Here is a 12,509-nt window from a genome sequence, read left to right as displayed (position 1 = left end):
CGCTGATTGTATAGATTCTTCGAAACAATAAAGTCAAGAATTGCATCGCCCAGAAATTCGAGCCGCTAATAAGACCCAGTTGTGTCGTCTCTTTGCCATGATGGGTGGGTGAGTGCTTCCCAAATCAGTGTCCGGTCCTGGAACTTGAAGGCAAGCAATAGGTCAATCTTCTCTTCTAAATGGTCCGGAAACTTGTGGTCTTGCTTTCGCGTGTGTTGTGCTTCGGCTGAAATGTTCGAAAGTTCCGGGAGAAATATGCCAAGAAGCTGCTGGGAGAGCGATATTCCACCACATTCGTAGGCAGCTGCTGTGAGCGCTTCGACCACGTCCGCAAAAACCTTTCTAGGTAGCTTTCTGTTCTGTATTTCGTTCACAGCAGGTGAAAATAAAGGATGCTTCATTGTGATAAAATCAGTACAGATAAACCTTTCCAGATGAGCACTTGCGGCTGCGCACGTCAGCCTCTCATTCGAGACGAGTAGGTCCCTGAACTTTGACAGATAACCTTCATGCCACAAAGGATATCTAGAAAATGCATATACGGTGACAACATATTTGAGGATAGAATCACCAAAAAATTCTAGTCGCTGGTAATTGTTGGGCCATTGAGAAGAAGGCGCTGTGATTGCCTCTTGGAGATAACTAGAACCGGTCATAGGTAGATATTTGAACATCTTGGTTTTTATTTCATATGCCATCAGGTGCTGATGCAGAAGTTGTATGATCGGTGGAATAGCGAGGCTGGCCAGGCTCAGCTCCCAAGGCAGGAAGTCCAGGATGCAGTTTGACGCCGCTACCCGGGTTATATTGGAGGCTGATTCGCGTGAAGTTCTGAGGCATAATGAAGCTCTCTCAAGCAGGTTTTTCCTCTTTCCAAATCTTCGGCTCAATAAAAAGCTCTTTGGGATCTGGCCCTCGAACCCATCTCACAAAAATATGCGGAGCAAAATGAAGGCCCGGGCTGCGGATAAAGCCGGAGGGAGCAAGAATCGGAACTTTATTTTGCCCTTCACGAATAGCGACGGATCCTTAGTTAACACTGAGCCAGTCTTCTAAATCTTGCAGAGGAAGGTCTGGGGTAAAAAAGGGCAGAAAATCTGGATACTGTTCTTGTACAGAACTTGCGCGTGTAGATTGGAATAGTAGGGTCGAGATCTCCCATATGAGGCGTCTGGTGGATGGTGAAATTGCAGTCTCCTTGTTGAAAGGCTGCAAGCTAACAGTGAATGATGTTCGGTTATCCCAGTAAAGATCCAGATCGTCCTTCACCGGTAATTTGACAGGCGTAAAGATCGCCATTGCAAGTTCTGGCCTATCTTTCCCGTTTGCGGAGAAACTGACGCGGCACTTATATAGCTTGCGTTCTGTCCAAGGTCCCGGAATGCCTTTCCAAAAGTTGATCAAATTTTCTGTTTGGGGGAGCTCTGCGACAATATCTCTTTCATAAATCTCACTGGTCCAGGGATTGTCCGAAAACAAAGGAAGAAGATGGTCATCTATGAGATTTTGACCATGCAAGGCACGAACAGCCTGAAAGGCGGCATCCTGTCGGGCCGACTGCTTTGCTCCCCACCAATGGTGACCATCCACAATTCGTAAGAAACGGTCAATGCCGCTCGGCAGATAAACCGTTGATCGTGCAAGACCTTCACCATTCCTTTGGTATGAGAACGTGGGATGGGTTTCGCCAAGTGTTTCCCTTTGCAAGGTTGTGCAGAAGTGAAATAGATGGGGTATAGCGTTCTCGCTAGTCAACAGGGCACTGCAAAGAAAGTTCTCTTACGTCAGCTAACATACAAACAGTTTTGGGAGGTGACGAGCAAACCCCGTGTGTAATCGTAGTTGGAGAAGGACATCGTCCGATTGGATGTTGCCCGCCTCTAGCGTCTGATGGCTTCGTTGATGGTCTAAGCATATGATCTGCATTTGCCTTTCAAGATCGCTATATTGTTTGGAAGACGCGGAAACGGATTCAACATCATTTGCTTCCATCACAGCAAATTCGGAAATGCCCTGTCGTGCTCGACCTCGGCGCTGGATGAAAGATGTAATATTGTCCGGAGAATCAAATGAAATGTCCAGGTGGCAAGCTGGGAGGTCAATACCTTCTTCTAGAACGCTAGTAGCAACAATCAAGTTTTTTAGGCCGCTGCGGAACTGCATAACAATATCCTCATTTTTCCCAAAAGACAAATCGTCCCCTTTGGTCCAAGAAGACTCAGATCGAACAGAGCTGCTCACACAGAGCTGCTCACACAGAGCTGCTCACACAGAGCTGCTCACACAGAGCTGCTCACACAGGGCGCGCATCGGAAGGCATTTTGAGTTAATGGGTGAGTATCAAGCAGCGCCGAAAGGACATATGCTGTTATCCTTTCTCGAATGAAAATGACACCCGAGGAATCTGGGTGACTTCTTTCTTTCAGAAATAATAGGAGTCGTTTCACTTTATTGGAAATATTGCCAGGCCACTGTAAGGGGACAACAGCTCCTTCCACAATACTGTTCAGTACGGTTCTCAAAGCCGTAAATCTGTGATCGTATGACTGAACAGAGGCGGTTGTCTCCTGTTTGGTAATGTGCTGGACAAGCTGTGGAACCCTTCGTGTCATAAAGTATTGTAGAGCCCATGCCCCTAAATGATGCCAAATATCCCGTGCTTTCGAGGGAACTTTCAAAAGTTCACTATGGATGCTATAACCTTCACTTTTGCTGTATTCACGTAACTCCATGACTGCCTCTTCCAGTGTATCCAAATAAGAAGGTGGGCTCACCGTATCGTAGCAACTTTGGGTGTAGGAGATTTTTGTGAGACACTGATGAGGAGCATACTCTGTCAATTCGTGGCGTTGAACTAACGGGGCGCGACAGGTTGCATCCAGGTTTCGTTCGAGCTCCCTTGAGAGTCATCAGTTACACTTGTGTTCAGCATGGCACAGATTTTACGAACGAAATTTTGTCTACATCAACTGAGGCTGTAAGCCCAAGGATGCTAGGAAGGGTCGAGCCTTCTAGTTTAGCCACATGGTAGAAATCGCGCATGATACGGTTTCCAGGATGTGATTTCATGCAATGATGAGCTTGTATATTGTCAGCCTGGGGAATAAGCATTTGGTCTTCTCAGTTCGCACCCTCATCAAACACTATTAAAGCCAGTCGGTGCAGGGACATGAACCCGTGCGTGAGTGCATCGGCAAGCACAGCATGGGTAGAGAAAATGACTTTCATGCCCTGAAGAGCTTTGTCCCAAATACTTTGATTACGCCAACAGTCAACTTCGTCATCTCCCGTTAGCATTCTCATGCTGACTGCAGGCATATATCGTGATAGATACTCCAACTGTTGGCTGCACAAGACCTTGGTCGGTACCAAGAACCACACCATCTAAAGATAAAAATGTCTAGTAATGTTTTATATTTAGCATTGGGGGTTTCGTCTACCTGATTTCCCTGGCAGCGTTCTAGTTCCGCCATAATTCGCATACTAGCTCTACTGAAACGTCATTCTCAGACCCTGAAATCATAAGTAATGCTATACGCACATATACGTTTTCCCGCTTCCCGTTGGCAACTATCAAACCAACCTCCGCTCACACTAACCTCAACAAAGCGGGGCTCGTCTTGACCAAGCCACTTACAACTATGAGATGCTACTTTTGTCAATTTTTAATAATCATTAATCCTTCCATGACTATCTATTTAATCTCCTCAGGCCAACCTCGGCTGCCACAAGACAGCGATGCCACTTACCCATTGGTGACGATACAAACTCATTTTAACCAATACAAAAGTGTTTAACGGAAGTTTAGAATTTCGAGCCCCCTCCTGGGCAAGTGTATTTACGTACGTACTCTGGACAGCCTGTGTAAAAGATGCGCGGAATAGTCTCGGACTGAATCCACCTGGCATCCCCACTTGTCATCCGCCAATTAATATTCTAAACGACCCCTTTCGAATTATTGAGCGAATTTGGCCGTAACATCAACACTCTGTTAGTTGTGCGAGGATAGGATGTAGAATACACCCTGATGCTTGTGTAAAAACTTTACCATCTTATCGTAGGCAAAAAGTATCGTAGGCTGGAGCTTTCCCGACCGCCGGCCATTTCACTAATAAACATTTCTCCCCTTGTTGCTTGAACAACATAGCTCATAAGGCGCTCTAGCCCAAACACCACTCGGATATGTATGTAGATATCCTTTCCAGCCGCCTTGCTCGCGACCATTGCCCAGCGAGCGAGATCTAAGGTAAACATCGTATTGGCCGGTTCTTCTCCTATTCGGAGTTTTCTGTATAAACAGGGAGAACAATAGTCTTTTCAATAGAATAATAATAAATCGTAATCTATATACGTTGGGACCTCACTGCGTAGTATTCTCAGCAGACGTGAATGAGAGTCTTGACTACTACCACTTAGCTGGGCAATAAAAGCAATACTGCACTTGACCTAGCGCCTTCCAGTTGGCGGTTGACAAAGAATTGACGCCTTATAATGCAGGCAGAAAGCGGGGCATGTGCTGGCGTTCCCTATTCGTTAGGAAGAAGAGGATATTCTCACATGACAAGCTCGGGCACAAACCCCAACGCAATTTGCTATCCGGACCGCCAACACAACCAGCGCGGCGATTTGAGAAATTGCCTCCAAGAGGGCCTCATAGATCCAGTGCCCGATCCGACCCGTACCAGCTACCCAGGTCTGGCGGTAGTCCTGCTCTTCGAAGAACAGCGCTTTGCCGCCGTGGAAGGTACCCTCGATGATTAATCCACTGGTTGAATATCCAGACTCTCTCAATCCCTCTGGAACGAGAACAGCCAATCGTCTTTTGAATTACATTGTTTATTCCGAAACTGTCGTAATTAGGGCTGTTGACGATATTGCCGATATACCGATATTGACGATACGATATCTACAGACGATACGATATCGGCTGCTTTTGAATTTGTCGATGCCGATTGCCGGTACGTTATCGGCGGGCTTCAAATTTGACGATATCACCACTCACGATATCGTCATATCGTATCGGCATCGGCACATTTTTCCTTTAGAATCATCTAGAGAGCGAACGGGCTTTCGCCGAACAGCAGTTTTATTTGACACTTTATGAATGCAGAACCGGAATATCGCGATGGCATAATTTAACCAAATCCCTTAACCGCTACCACTTATACCCATCGCGAATCAACATCAGCATTCTTAAGGTATCCCCTTTCAAAGAATATCTCCGGATGCCTAGCACATCCCTCGCTGTACTAAAGACTCTCTCAACAGCAACTTCAGAAGCAGGAATCGCTAGATAGTCCCTGGCTGCTGCTGCCATCCGCGGATACTCGCCCTTGTGCATCTTCCACCAATTACAGAGCCAGTTCTGGCCGGTTGTATCTGCGACGCTGATCGGAGGGGTGTCGAAGTACTTATCAATATCTGAGAGCGGTGGATCTCGCGCCTGCAACTTCTTCAGCATTCTAGACTCCACATCACTATGCTGCAGGGAAGATGATCTTGATGCAGCGGCATCATGCTCCGGGTTACTAGCCGCGTATACCTGATGTAGATTGGTGCGGATCGTTTCCAGAACCATTGTCCCTGCATTGCCACCTTGAAGTTCCCGTAAGACCATTTCACCTTTGACTCGGGGATCCAAGACGAGGGCAGTGTAGTAGGTATCGCAGTCATCCATAATGGAATAGTACTTTTCGTACTTCTTCATCCCTTCTTTCACTGCAGCTATGATATCTCGATCCAGTTTTGCGAAGTCACCATTGCCCTCCGTCACGTCATCAAGCGGTTCGTGTAGCTCATAGTAAATTGGGACTGCGAGGCTGATTTGTGGATTGCGTTTCGAAATGAACAAAGTAAGCTCATTGAACTTGTGGAGTACTGTGTGAATCTGTTCCAGCCGTGACCAATCTTGGAGAGTGAACGGCGATAGTTCCTCCTGAAGGTTTAGGAACTTGTTGACTTGTTGCCTTGACTTCAAGCCATCATCGACCATGCGAAATGTCGAGTTCCATCGTGTCGTAACATCGTACGCAACGAATTTGTCTGGAAGATTGTTGAGTCTGCAAATCTCCTTCCATTTCTGTCGGCGCTGAGGACTTCGGTTAATCCAAAGAGCGAGGACCCGTAATCTCCCTATAGCTGAGTGATCGGTGATCGAGTTACCAGTCTGTAAACAGTCACAGGCAACTTGCGCTTGTTCCATCGTCCCTGACCCCAGGTTACGGAGGATATCTTTCACAATCAGATTGAGGACGTGAGCCAGGCAGCGGATGTAGCTGTCAAGGCCTCGATAGAGTGGTGCTGGCATGGCGTCTTCTACCCTAGGTCGGTCGCAAAGCGAGAAGTATAACTCCGATGCCATGGCCTCATTGTTACTGGCGTTGTCGCCTGTAATGGAAATGAGCTTGTCCTCGAGACCCAACTCAATAAGCATATTATCCACTGTAATTGCTAGATTTTCTCTACTATGAATGCCTTGGAGTTCGGTGAGCTCGAGTAATCTCTCGCGGTACCCAAATTCGTCAGTCAGCCAATGTCCTATTATCCCTAAAATTGGAAGATGATTCTGGCTTGTCCAGATATCCAGTGATAAGGCAATGGTTTTGCAAGTCAAAGTCAGCTCATTCTTCAGATTGGTGCACTGTATGACGAACTCTTGCATGATTCGATCCCGCAAGGTGTGGCGAGAAGTGAATGGAGGCTCAATTCCAGGAATGTCTCGGAACATTTGCTGAAATTCTGGAGACTCGACAGTGGTGAAGACTCTCATATCAGCCACGATCCAGCGAATGACATTCCTTTCCAAGTCCTGTTGATGGGTGAGACTCTGGGCACCACCCATAAAACTCCGAATGTCTGGTCCGTTCTTCGCTGGCTGTATACTGGAGGTCGGGCAGTAAATGCCATGCTTTGCCAAGTGGGTTTTCATGTTGCTGGTTGTGTTTTGCCTTTGGGAATCTGACGTATGCCAGTCACAGCGTGTTCCCGTTTTTTCATCTACATGCATACAGCAAATCTCTCGGTCAAACAGCCGCCTCTTGTTGGTCCTCTTGATAGCCCATGGACAATCAACGGCTGTAGTCTCGAAGTATCCCCAGATCCACTCTGTAGCCGGCGCTGGCCGTTTGCACCATCGAGAGGATACGTGGCTTGTGATTGAAGTACCAGCATCTGTTGAGCTCTCCTGGGATACTAGCACTTGCGACACAGACTGGGAAGGTAGGAGCTCGCAATCTGGTATGTTGGCGAGGATCACCGCGTCTTTTTGATAGGTTGGGAGAGTACGTATGAGATTGCTCGGTGGCTCGCTTGATTCGCTTGATAGGTCGGTGTGATCCTCGGGCAAAGAGTCTCCATCGCTCTCGTCATTCAGAACACGGTAGTTGAGGCGTTTCTGTCGGGTACGCATTTTGTGTTGGATACACCGGGCCACTGGTGAAGTGTGAGTGAATACAACTTGCTGATCACAGCTCACTGTTGATATGGACCTAGTGGTTCAGTAGAACTAGGGTTGAAGAGTCATATGTGGAGTTGGTTAGTTTCTGGGAGAGCTGCACTGTCAACGAAGAAGAGGTAGGGGCACGCGTCCCAGTCTCTCAGACGCGTCGCGTCTAAATAGAGTTGAACCATAAAATGGGATTGAACCCTTATGGCCTCTGGATATTCTGCCATATAGCATAGCCGAAGAAGGAAGCCGTAGCCATAGAATAGAACAGGTAATACGATAGTATGTTGGCAGGAAAAAGCCAATGACGTAAATATATATATACGTATGCGCAGAGGAATGGAAGCAACTTAGAAAGGATTAAACATGTACTTTGCAATAGCAGAGTTAGTTGATAGGACAGGAGAGCAACATGAAATATATAAATATCAAGCCGCATAGTACGGCAACAACACAACGTAGGACTACACAACGGAAGCGGATTGCCCTAATTCACGAGTATCTAAGCTTACATTCTCTTTGCAGTAAAGTCTTCTATATCTAGGACCAGGAACTATTCTCTTATTGTCCAATTACCGGTGACGATTTATCGCCGACGATAATATCATTTGCTGATATCGTATCGACAGGTTCTTAAACTGACGATGTCGATTGCCGATACGATATCGGCAGACTTCGAAGTTGACAGCGCCGATTGACGATATGGGAAAACAGTGCCGATATCGTATCGTGAACAGCTCTAAGTCATATTGAGAGGTCGGCGATGATGCTTGAGTTTCCCTTCTACCAGAAACAAGAGATATCATGACTCCCGAGGAGTATGTCGCAATTTGTACTGTATCCAGCCAATTGGAGATATCACATGTTGCTTGTAGGGAAAGGGCAAAATATCCAGCAAATTAAAATTGCTACCTTGCAGTACCGAGCCTATCAATGTCAGTAATTACCTATTCTCGTCAAATCCCACTATTCTTGTTGTGTAATATCAGGGTGTTTTGTTCACTTTGTATCGGTATGCTACAAGTATTACTCGAAAACGACGCACAAGCCCTCGCATTGGGGCTTTCTTTTTTTTTCGTAACTGCCGTCTTTGCATTCCTTTCCAATGCTCTTCAACTCCGTAGTATCCAGCAAGCTTCAGGTGTGAAGACAGAGAATATAGGGCACGAGATTCAGTGGGCTGGCTTCGAAAGGGGTCCCAGACAGGAAGTACTATCTGGCTTTCTGCCAAGGTCTCCCATAACTTGGCACGTGGAGTACTCGTTTCGCTCCTGATGAGACTCATCCCAGATCGCACGTCCCCAGCAGATGTCCTGCAGTCACTTGGTGTCCAGGTTTGCCTTTAGATAGCTATTAAGCCGAGGGCTGCGAAAGCATCTTGCAAAGGAGGCTGTGCTAGTCACGATAGCAAGATTATTCTGGATGACGGGACTTTGGCGGTTGTGATCGCAATTCTTGGTAACGCTTTCGGATCACGCAGAATACCCTTATACATTTGTCGTTCGATTTTTTGTATATAATCCACCTGATGTTTTTTGAGATGTCCCAATGACTCCTCATCAGAGGTTTGATGGTCTTCGGTTCCTTCGGCCATATCCCAGTATAACTAGAACTCGAAATAATTATTATGTCTTCAAGCTTGACGTCGCAAACGCCGACTATTATGTCTATTTGACTGTTATAGCCTAAACAAAGACCTTCCAGACATCAGATGACCGGCTGATTCGTGCGTAATTTACCATTTTTGCATTCTCATCGGTATTCACGAATGTTGTAGTAAGCCAACACTCAATGAAGCCGGCATTTGTCATATTGGGCCAAAGCACTTCGGCAAACCCCGACACACTTTTAGAGAGGATGGAATAGGGAATTTTTGGACTCGGTCGGGCAGTTGACTAGCTTTTAAAGGGCTCCTAGTGGTAATAATAAGATAAAAGAAGGTCGCTACTATCTCTAGCATTAGATAAGGGAATGCCATAGTGACGTGGAAACACAAATGTGAGAGCGAAGTGAGGAGAAAAAATCAGCAAAAAAACAGGCAAAAAGCCTTCTACCTAATGTAAACCCTGATATGGTAGATCAACTAAAGAAAATGTATCCGAAAGTATATCTAGTACGCATCTTTTATGGACGAAACCTATCCCCAATAATTCTGCAGAATTCATTCTTCAAGTCCATCGACAAATTTTCCTTAGTATCTTGACCACGCTCGCAATAGTAAGTTATAGACTCTCAAGATATAATCTTACATAGGAGACTATACAAAGTGTGCATAGTCAAATATAAAAGCTTAAATACGCGGCTTCAGGTGGAGATTGATGCGGCGTCTGGCATGAGATGCCTGATGGGTCAGGCATTAATCCCGACGCCTCAGGAATGGGAAGTTATAACATGTTCAGAGAAAATTACACTCTCTGGAACTGACAGTTTGAATACTCCTTTCATCCAGACATCGTAGGTTTCAATAAAAAAAATAAAATGAATGTACAATGAAAATCGGTACTCAATACACATAGTCAAATACATTGAGATCCGTTAAACGGTTTATACCAGATACTATCTGGCAAGAACCAGCAAGCGTTGATCCTTCCATGAAGAGTTCAGATCAGGAGAGGTTTCTCTCTCTCATTTTTATAGGGTCTCTCTCGCCTTGAGAGTGAGGCCAGACCTAAACAATCTCAGCGTTCCTGAAATATATGCTTCCTCAGCATCATCGTACCCCCTGGTTGCAATATGATCTACCCAGTGAGAAGCTATCAACGACACGTCGGCGCTTCGGCGGTCGGTGGGTCAGGAGAGATCCCTGAATTTGCCGCAGATGAGTAACGAACAAGTGAAACTCATCAAAGACCTTTAAGCTTTGTATTGCTTCTGAACGAAGTTCTTCGAGCACCCGTTCCGACAGATGCTTCCGGCGGTCGTGCGCTGCACCTAAATCATCCGGAGCCCACCGGAGTAGCTCGAGCGCGAAGATATCCACAGGCTGATTTTCTCTTTGAGTTATTCCCCAATACCTTTTCTTTGAGCCTTTTGAGGGAATTTGTTCCACCAGAAAGACGCAGAATGCGAACCAGTTGATTTCTTTCAGATCGGCGGCACGCTTATCCCATCCTTCGCGCAATAAACGCGATAGACGCTTCCTGCCGACATCAATCATAAGTGCTTCTTCGTCTGAGCTTCTGCGCTGCTCAAAACAACTTTGTAACCGAGATATGAATTGTTTGTATTCCTCCCAGTCGCGTGCGAAGTAGACCGGCACCACTTGACTGTCGCCATTTAAAACAATGTCCTTCTTTCGTGATGAGATAACTCTCGCTCGGGCCGGAATTGCGTTTTCAATCCCTTGCAGATATGAAACCAACGTATTATAATCCCGAGGTACTGTGTAAAACTTTTCCACCTGGCATCTAATCTCGGGTAACGCCCCTTCTAGCAAGAATTCCCCGAAATCCCGAGCGCTGTATTTAGGAGTGAAAGGTGCCCATTGGATTAGCCATAAGGCAAAATGGGTCACGGGTTGGGCTCGTTTCTGGCGAGCGCCTCGAATATATCCAATGGTTTGTCCAATTCTTGCGTTTCGCGGGAGTTCTTGGGCTAATAGGGTACAAAACGACAGCCACGTCATGCTCTCGGGATGGTTGGTCTGACCTGGCAACTCACCCATTAGCTTGCGCGAGATGTATTGTGCCCCAAGCTCCACTTTTCGAGCCTCTGTATAATATCCAGGATGCTGAGCGAAGTGGGCATCTAGTGTGTTGATGTAATGGATGTATTCAGTCCATCCCGTCCCCTGATAGATGCCAACTTGAAGGCCCGCCGAGTTTGGCGGAGTGGCCGGGATACGATAAGGAGGTGTAGCTTGGAGTTGCGTCCGTAGAGAAGCGGGCTGGGGATCAGTCTGAGGTTGAGAAGGACTTGCGTTTCTAGTTCTCTCAATTCCGAAACCACTTTCGGAGAAAAATTTCCTCATTCCTGTCTTGTGTCCCTCCTCTCCGAGTGGCAATTTGCGGAGAGTGGACCTAGGTAGGTCAAGCGTAGCGGCAGCTTCGTCAGCCCGTATTCTCTTTGCTGATGGTTCTTGCCCAATATGGCCGATGTTTATTTGCACTGGTTCAGGTGCATAGGATGCGGGGTCTGTTGCCGGGGTGTAAGGCTCTTGGAGCGCTGGAGGACTAGCCACTGATCGTACCCGCTTACAAGTCACCGGTGTAGGGCCACTAGTAGCTATGTTGTTGTTTTCAAACTGGTCGCTGTGGGTTGGTGTCGCTATCACAACACTTGAATCCCGAAAAGGTCGTATGAAGTCATCCAGAGCAGCAGAGAAGTCAGACGCCATTGAGGGCTGGCGACTGATCGAACCAAAAGCATCGGGGCCCACACCATTTTGAGCTTTGTCGAGGCGTGCCTGCTCTTCTTGTAGCTTATTTTGCTCCTCCGCTAACTGTGCCTTAAGCTTTACAAGCTCTCGGAGGTCGCGCATCGCTTGTAAATCTTGACGAAGCTTATGAATTTCCTCTTCAACATGGCCTTTATCGTCGGTGTCGCCCATCTTGTACGTTGATTGGGATGCGCCCGGCGGGATGGTGTGCCCAATAGGAGGACGTGGTTGGGTTGGGTTTGTAGTTGTGATGTGGCAGTGGTTTTGTCGGAATTTTTTCTGTCGTGTGTGCGACTGTAGATAGAAAGTCAGTGAGCAACCCCCGAGACATAGGTTGCAAGACGGCGGTTGCAGGAAGGCGCGCGGTTCAAAATGGTCAGGCGTAAGCGACAGCATCACCGATCGGGTTAGGTCGTTTCACTAAAGTCGTAGCGAAAGAACCACATGACCTAATTTACTACCGAGTGGATCACACCGCCGAGTGGATTAGCTTCCTCTACCTACTAGATTTAAATGTATTCATCTCGACCAAAACGCATTATACACAAAATACTAAACTGAATTCTATTTGGACAGGCATTCATCGGCCACCCTTTGGATAGTTCACAGCGACCCCCTGCCTGAGATCCAGGCCAACATATTTTGTCAAGCATTGCACTTACGGATACTGGATGAATCCCGGTCTAT

The 12,509-nt window shown here is 46.8% G+C and overlaps 5 protein-coding genes across 5 annotated transcripts; 1 reads left to right on the top strand and 4 right to left on the bottom strand.

Moving 5' to 3' along the window:
• Positions 1 to 65: 65 nt before the first annotated feature.
• N7446_012006 (uncharacterized protein) lies at positions 66 to 401 on the bottom strand (the record flags this gene model as incomplete). The annotated part of the gene is made up of 1 exon (XM_058520748.1): positions 66 to 401. The coding sequence occupies one exon, from the start codon at positions 399 to 401 to the stop codon at positions 66 to 68; it is 336 nt and encodes a 111-aa protein (XP_058367034.1).
• A 628-nt stretch (positions 402 to 1,029) lies between these two features.
• On the bottom strand, positions 1,030 to 3,111 carry N7446_012005 (ATP-dependent helicase dcl2; the record flags this gene model as incomplete). Its single annotated transcript, XM_058520747.1, has 4 exons — positions 1,030 to 1,762; positions 1,802 to 2,247; positions 2,298 to 2,898; positions 2,951 to 3,111. The coding sequence occupies 4 exons, from the start codon at positions 3,109 to 3,111 to the stop codon at positions 1,030 to 1,032; spliced, it is 1,941 nt and encodes a 646-aa protein (XP_058367033.1).
• A 9-nt stretch (positions 3,112 to 3,120) lies between these two features.
• N7446_012004 (ATP-dependent helicase dcl2) lies at positions 3,121 to 3,473 on the bottom strand (the record flags this gene model as incomplete). The annotated part of the gene is made up of 2 exons (XM_058520746.1): positions 3,121 to 3,384; positions 3,441 to 3,473. The coding sequence occupies 2 exons, from the start codon at positions 3,471 to 3,473 to the stop codon at positions 3,121 to 3,123; spliced, it is 297 nt and encodes a 98-aa protein (XP_058367032.1).
• Positions 3,474 to 4,557: 1,084 nt separating this feature from the next.
• On the top strand, positions 4,558 to 4,761 carry N7446_012003 (uncharacterized protein; the record flags this gene model as incomplete). Its single annotated transcript, XM_058520745.1, has 1 exon — positions 4,558 to 4,761. The coding sequence occupies one exon, from the start codon at positions 4,558 to 4,560 to the stop codon at positions 4,759 to 4,761; it is 204 nt and encodes a 67-aa protein (XP_058367031.1).
• A 4,987-nt stretch (positions 4,762 to 9,748) lies between these two features.
• N7446_012002 (uncharacterized protein) lies at positions 9,749 to 11,993 on the bottom strand (the record flags this gene model as incomplete). Its single annotated transcript, XM_058520744.1, has 2 exons — positions 9,749 to 9,785; positions 10,276 to 11,993. 2 exons carry the CDS (start codon positions 11,991 to 11,993, stop codon positions 9,749 to 9,751), a joined length of 1,755 nt encoding a protein of 584 aa, XP_058367030.1.
• Between the last annotated feature and the right edge of the window lie 516 nt (positions 11,994 to 12,509).

Source organism: Penicillium canescens (genome assembly GCF_028828765.1).
Source record: "Penicillium canescens strain IBT 15451 chromosome Unknown utg000009l_segment0_segment0, whole genome shotgun sequence".
NCBI lineage: Eukaryota > Fungi > Ascomycota > Eurotiomycetes > Eurotiales > Aspergillaceae > Penicillium > Penicillium canescens.
The sequence above is the reverse complement of the archived record's forward strand: the minus strand, read 5'-3'. Positions and strand labels throughout refer to the sequence as shown.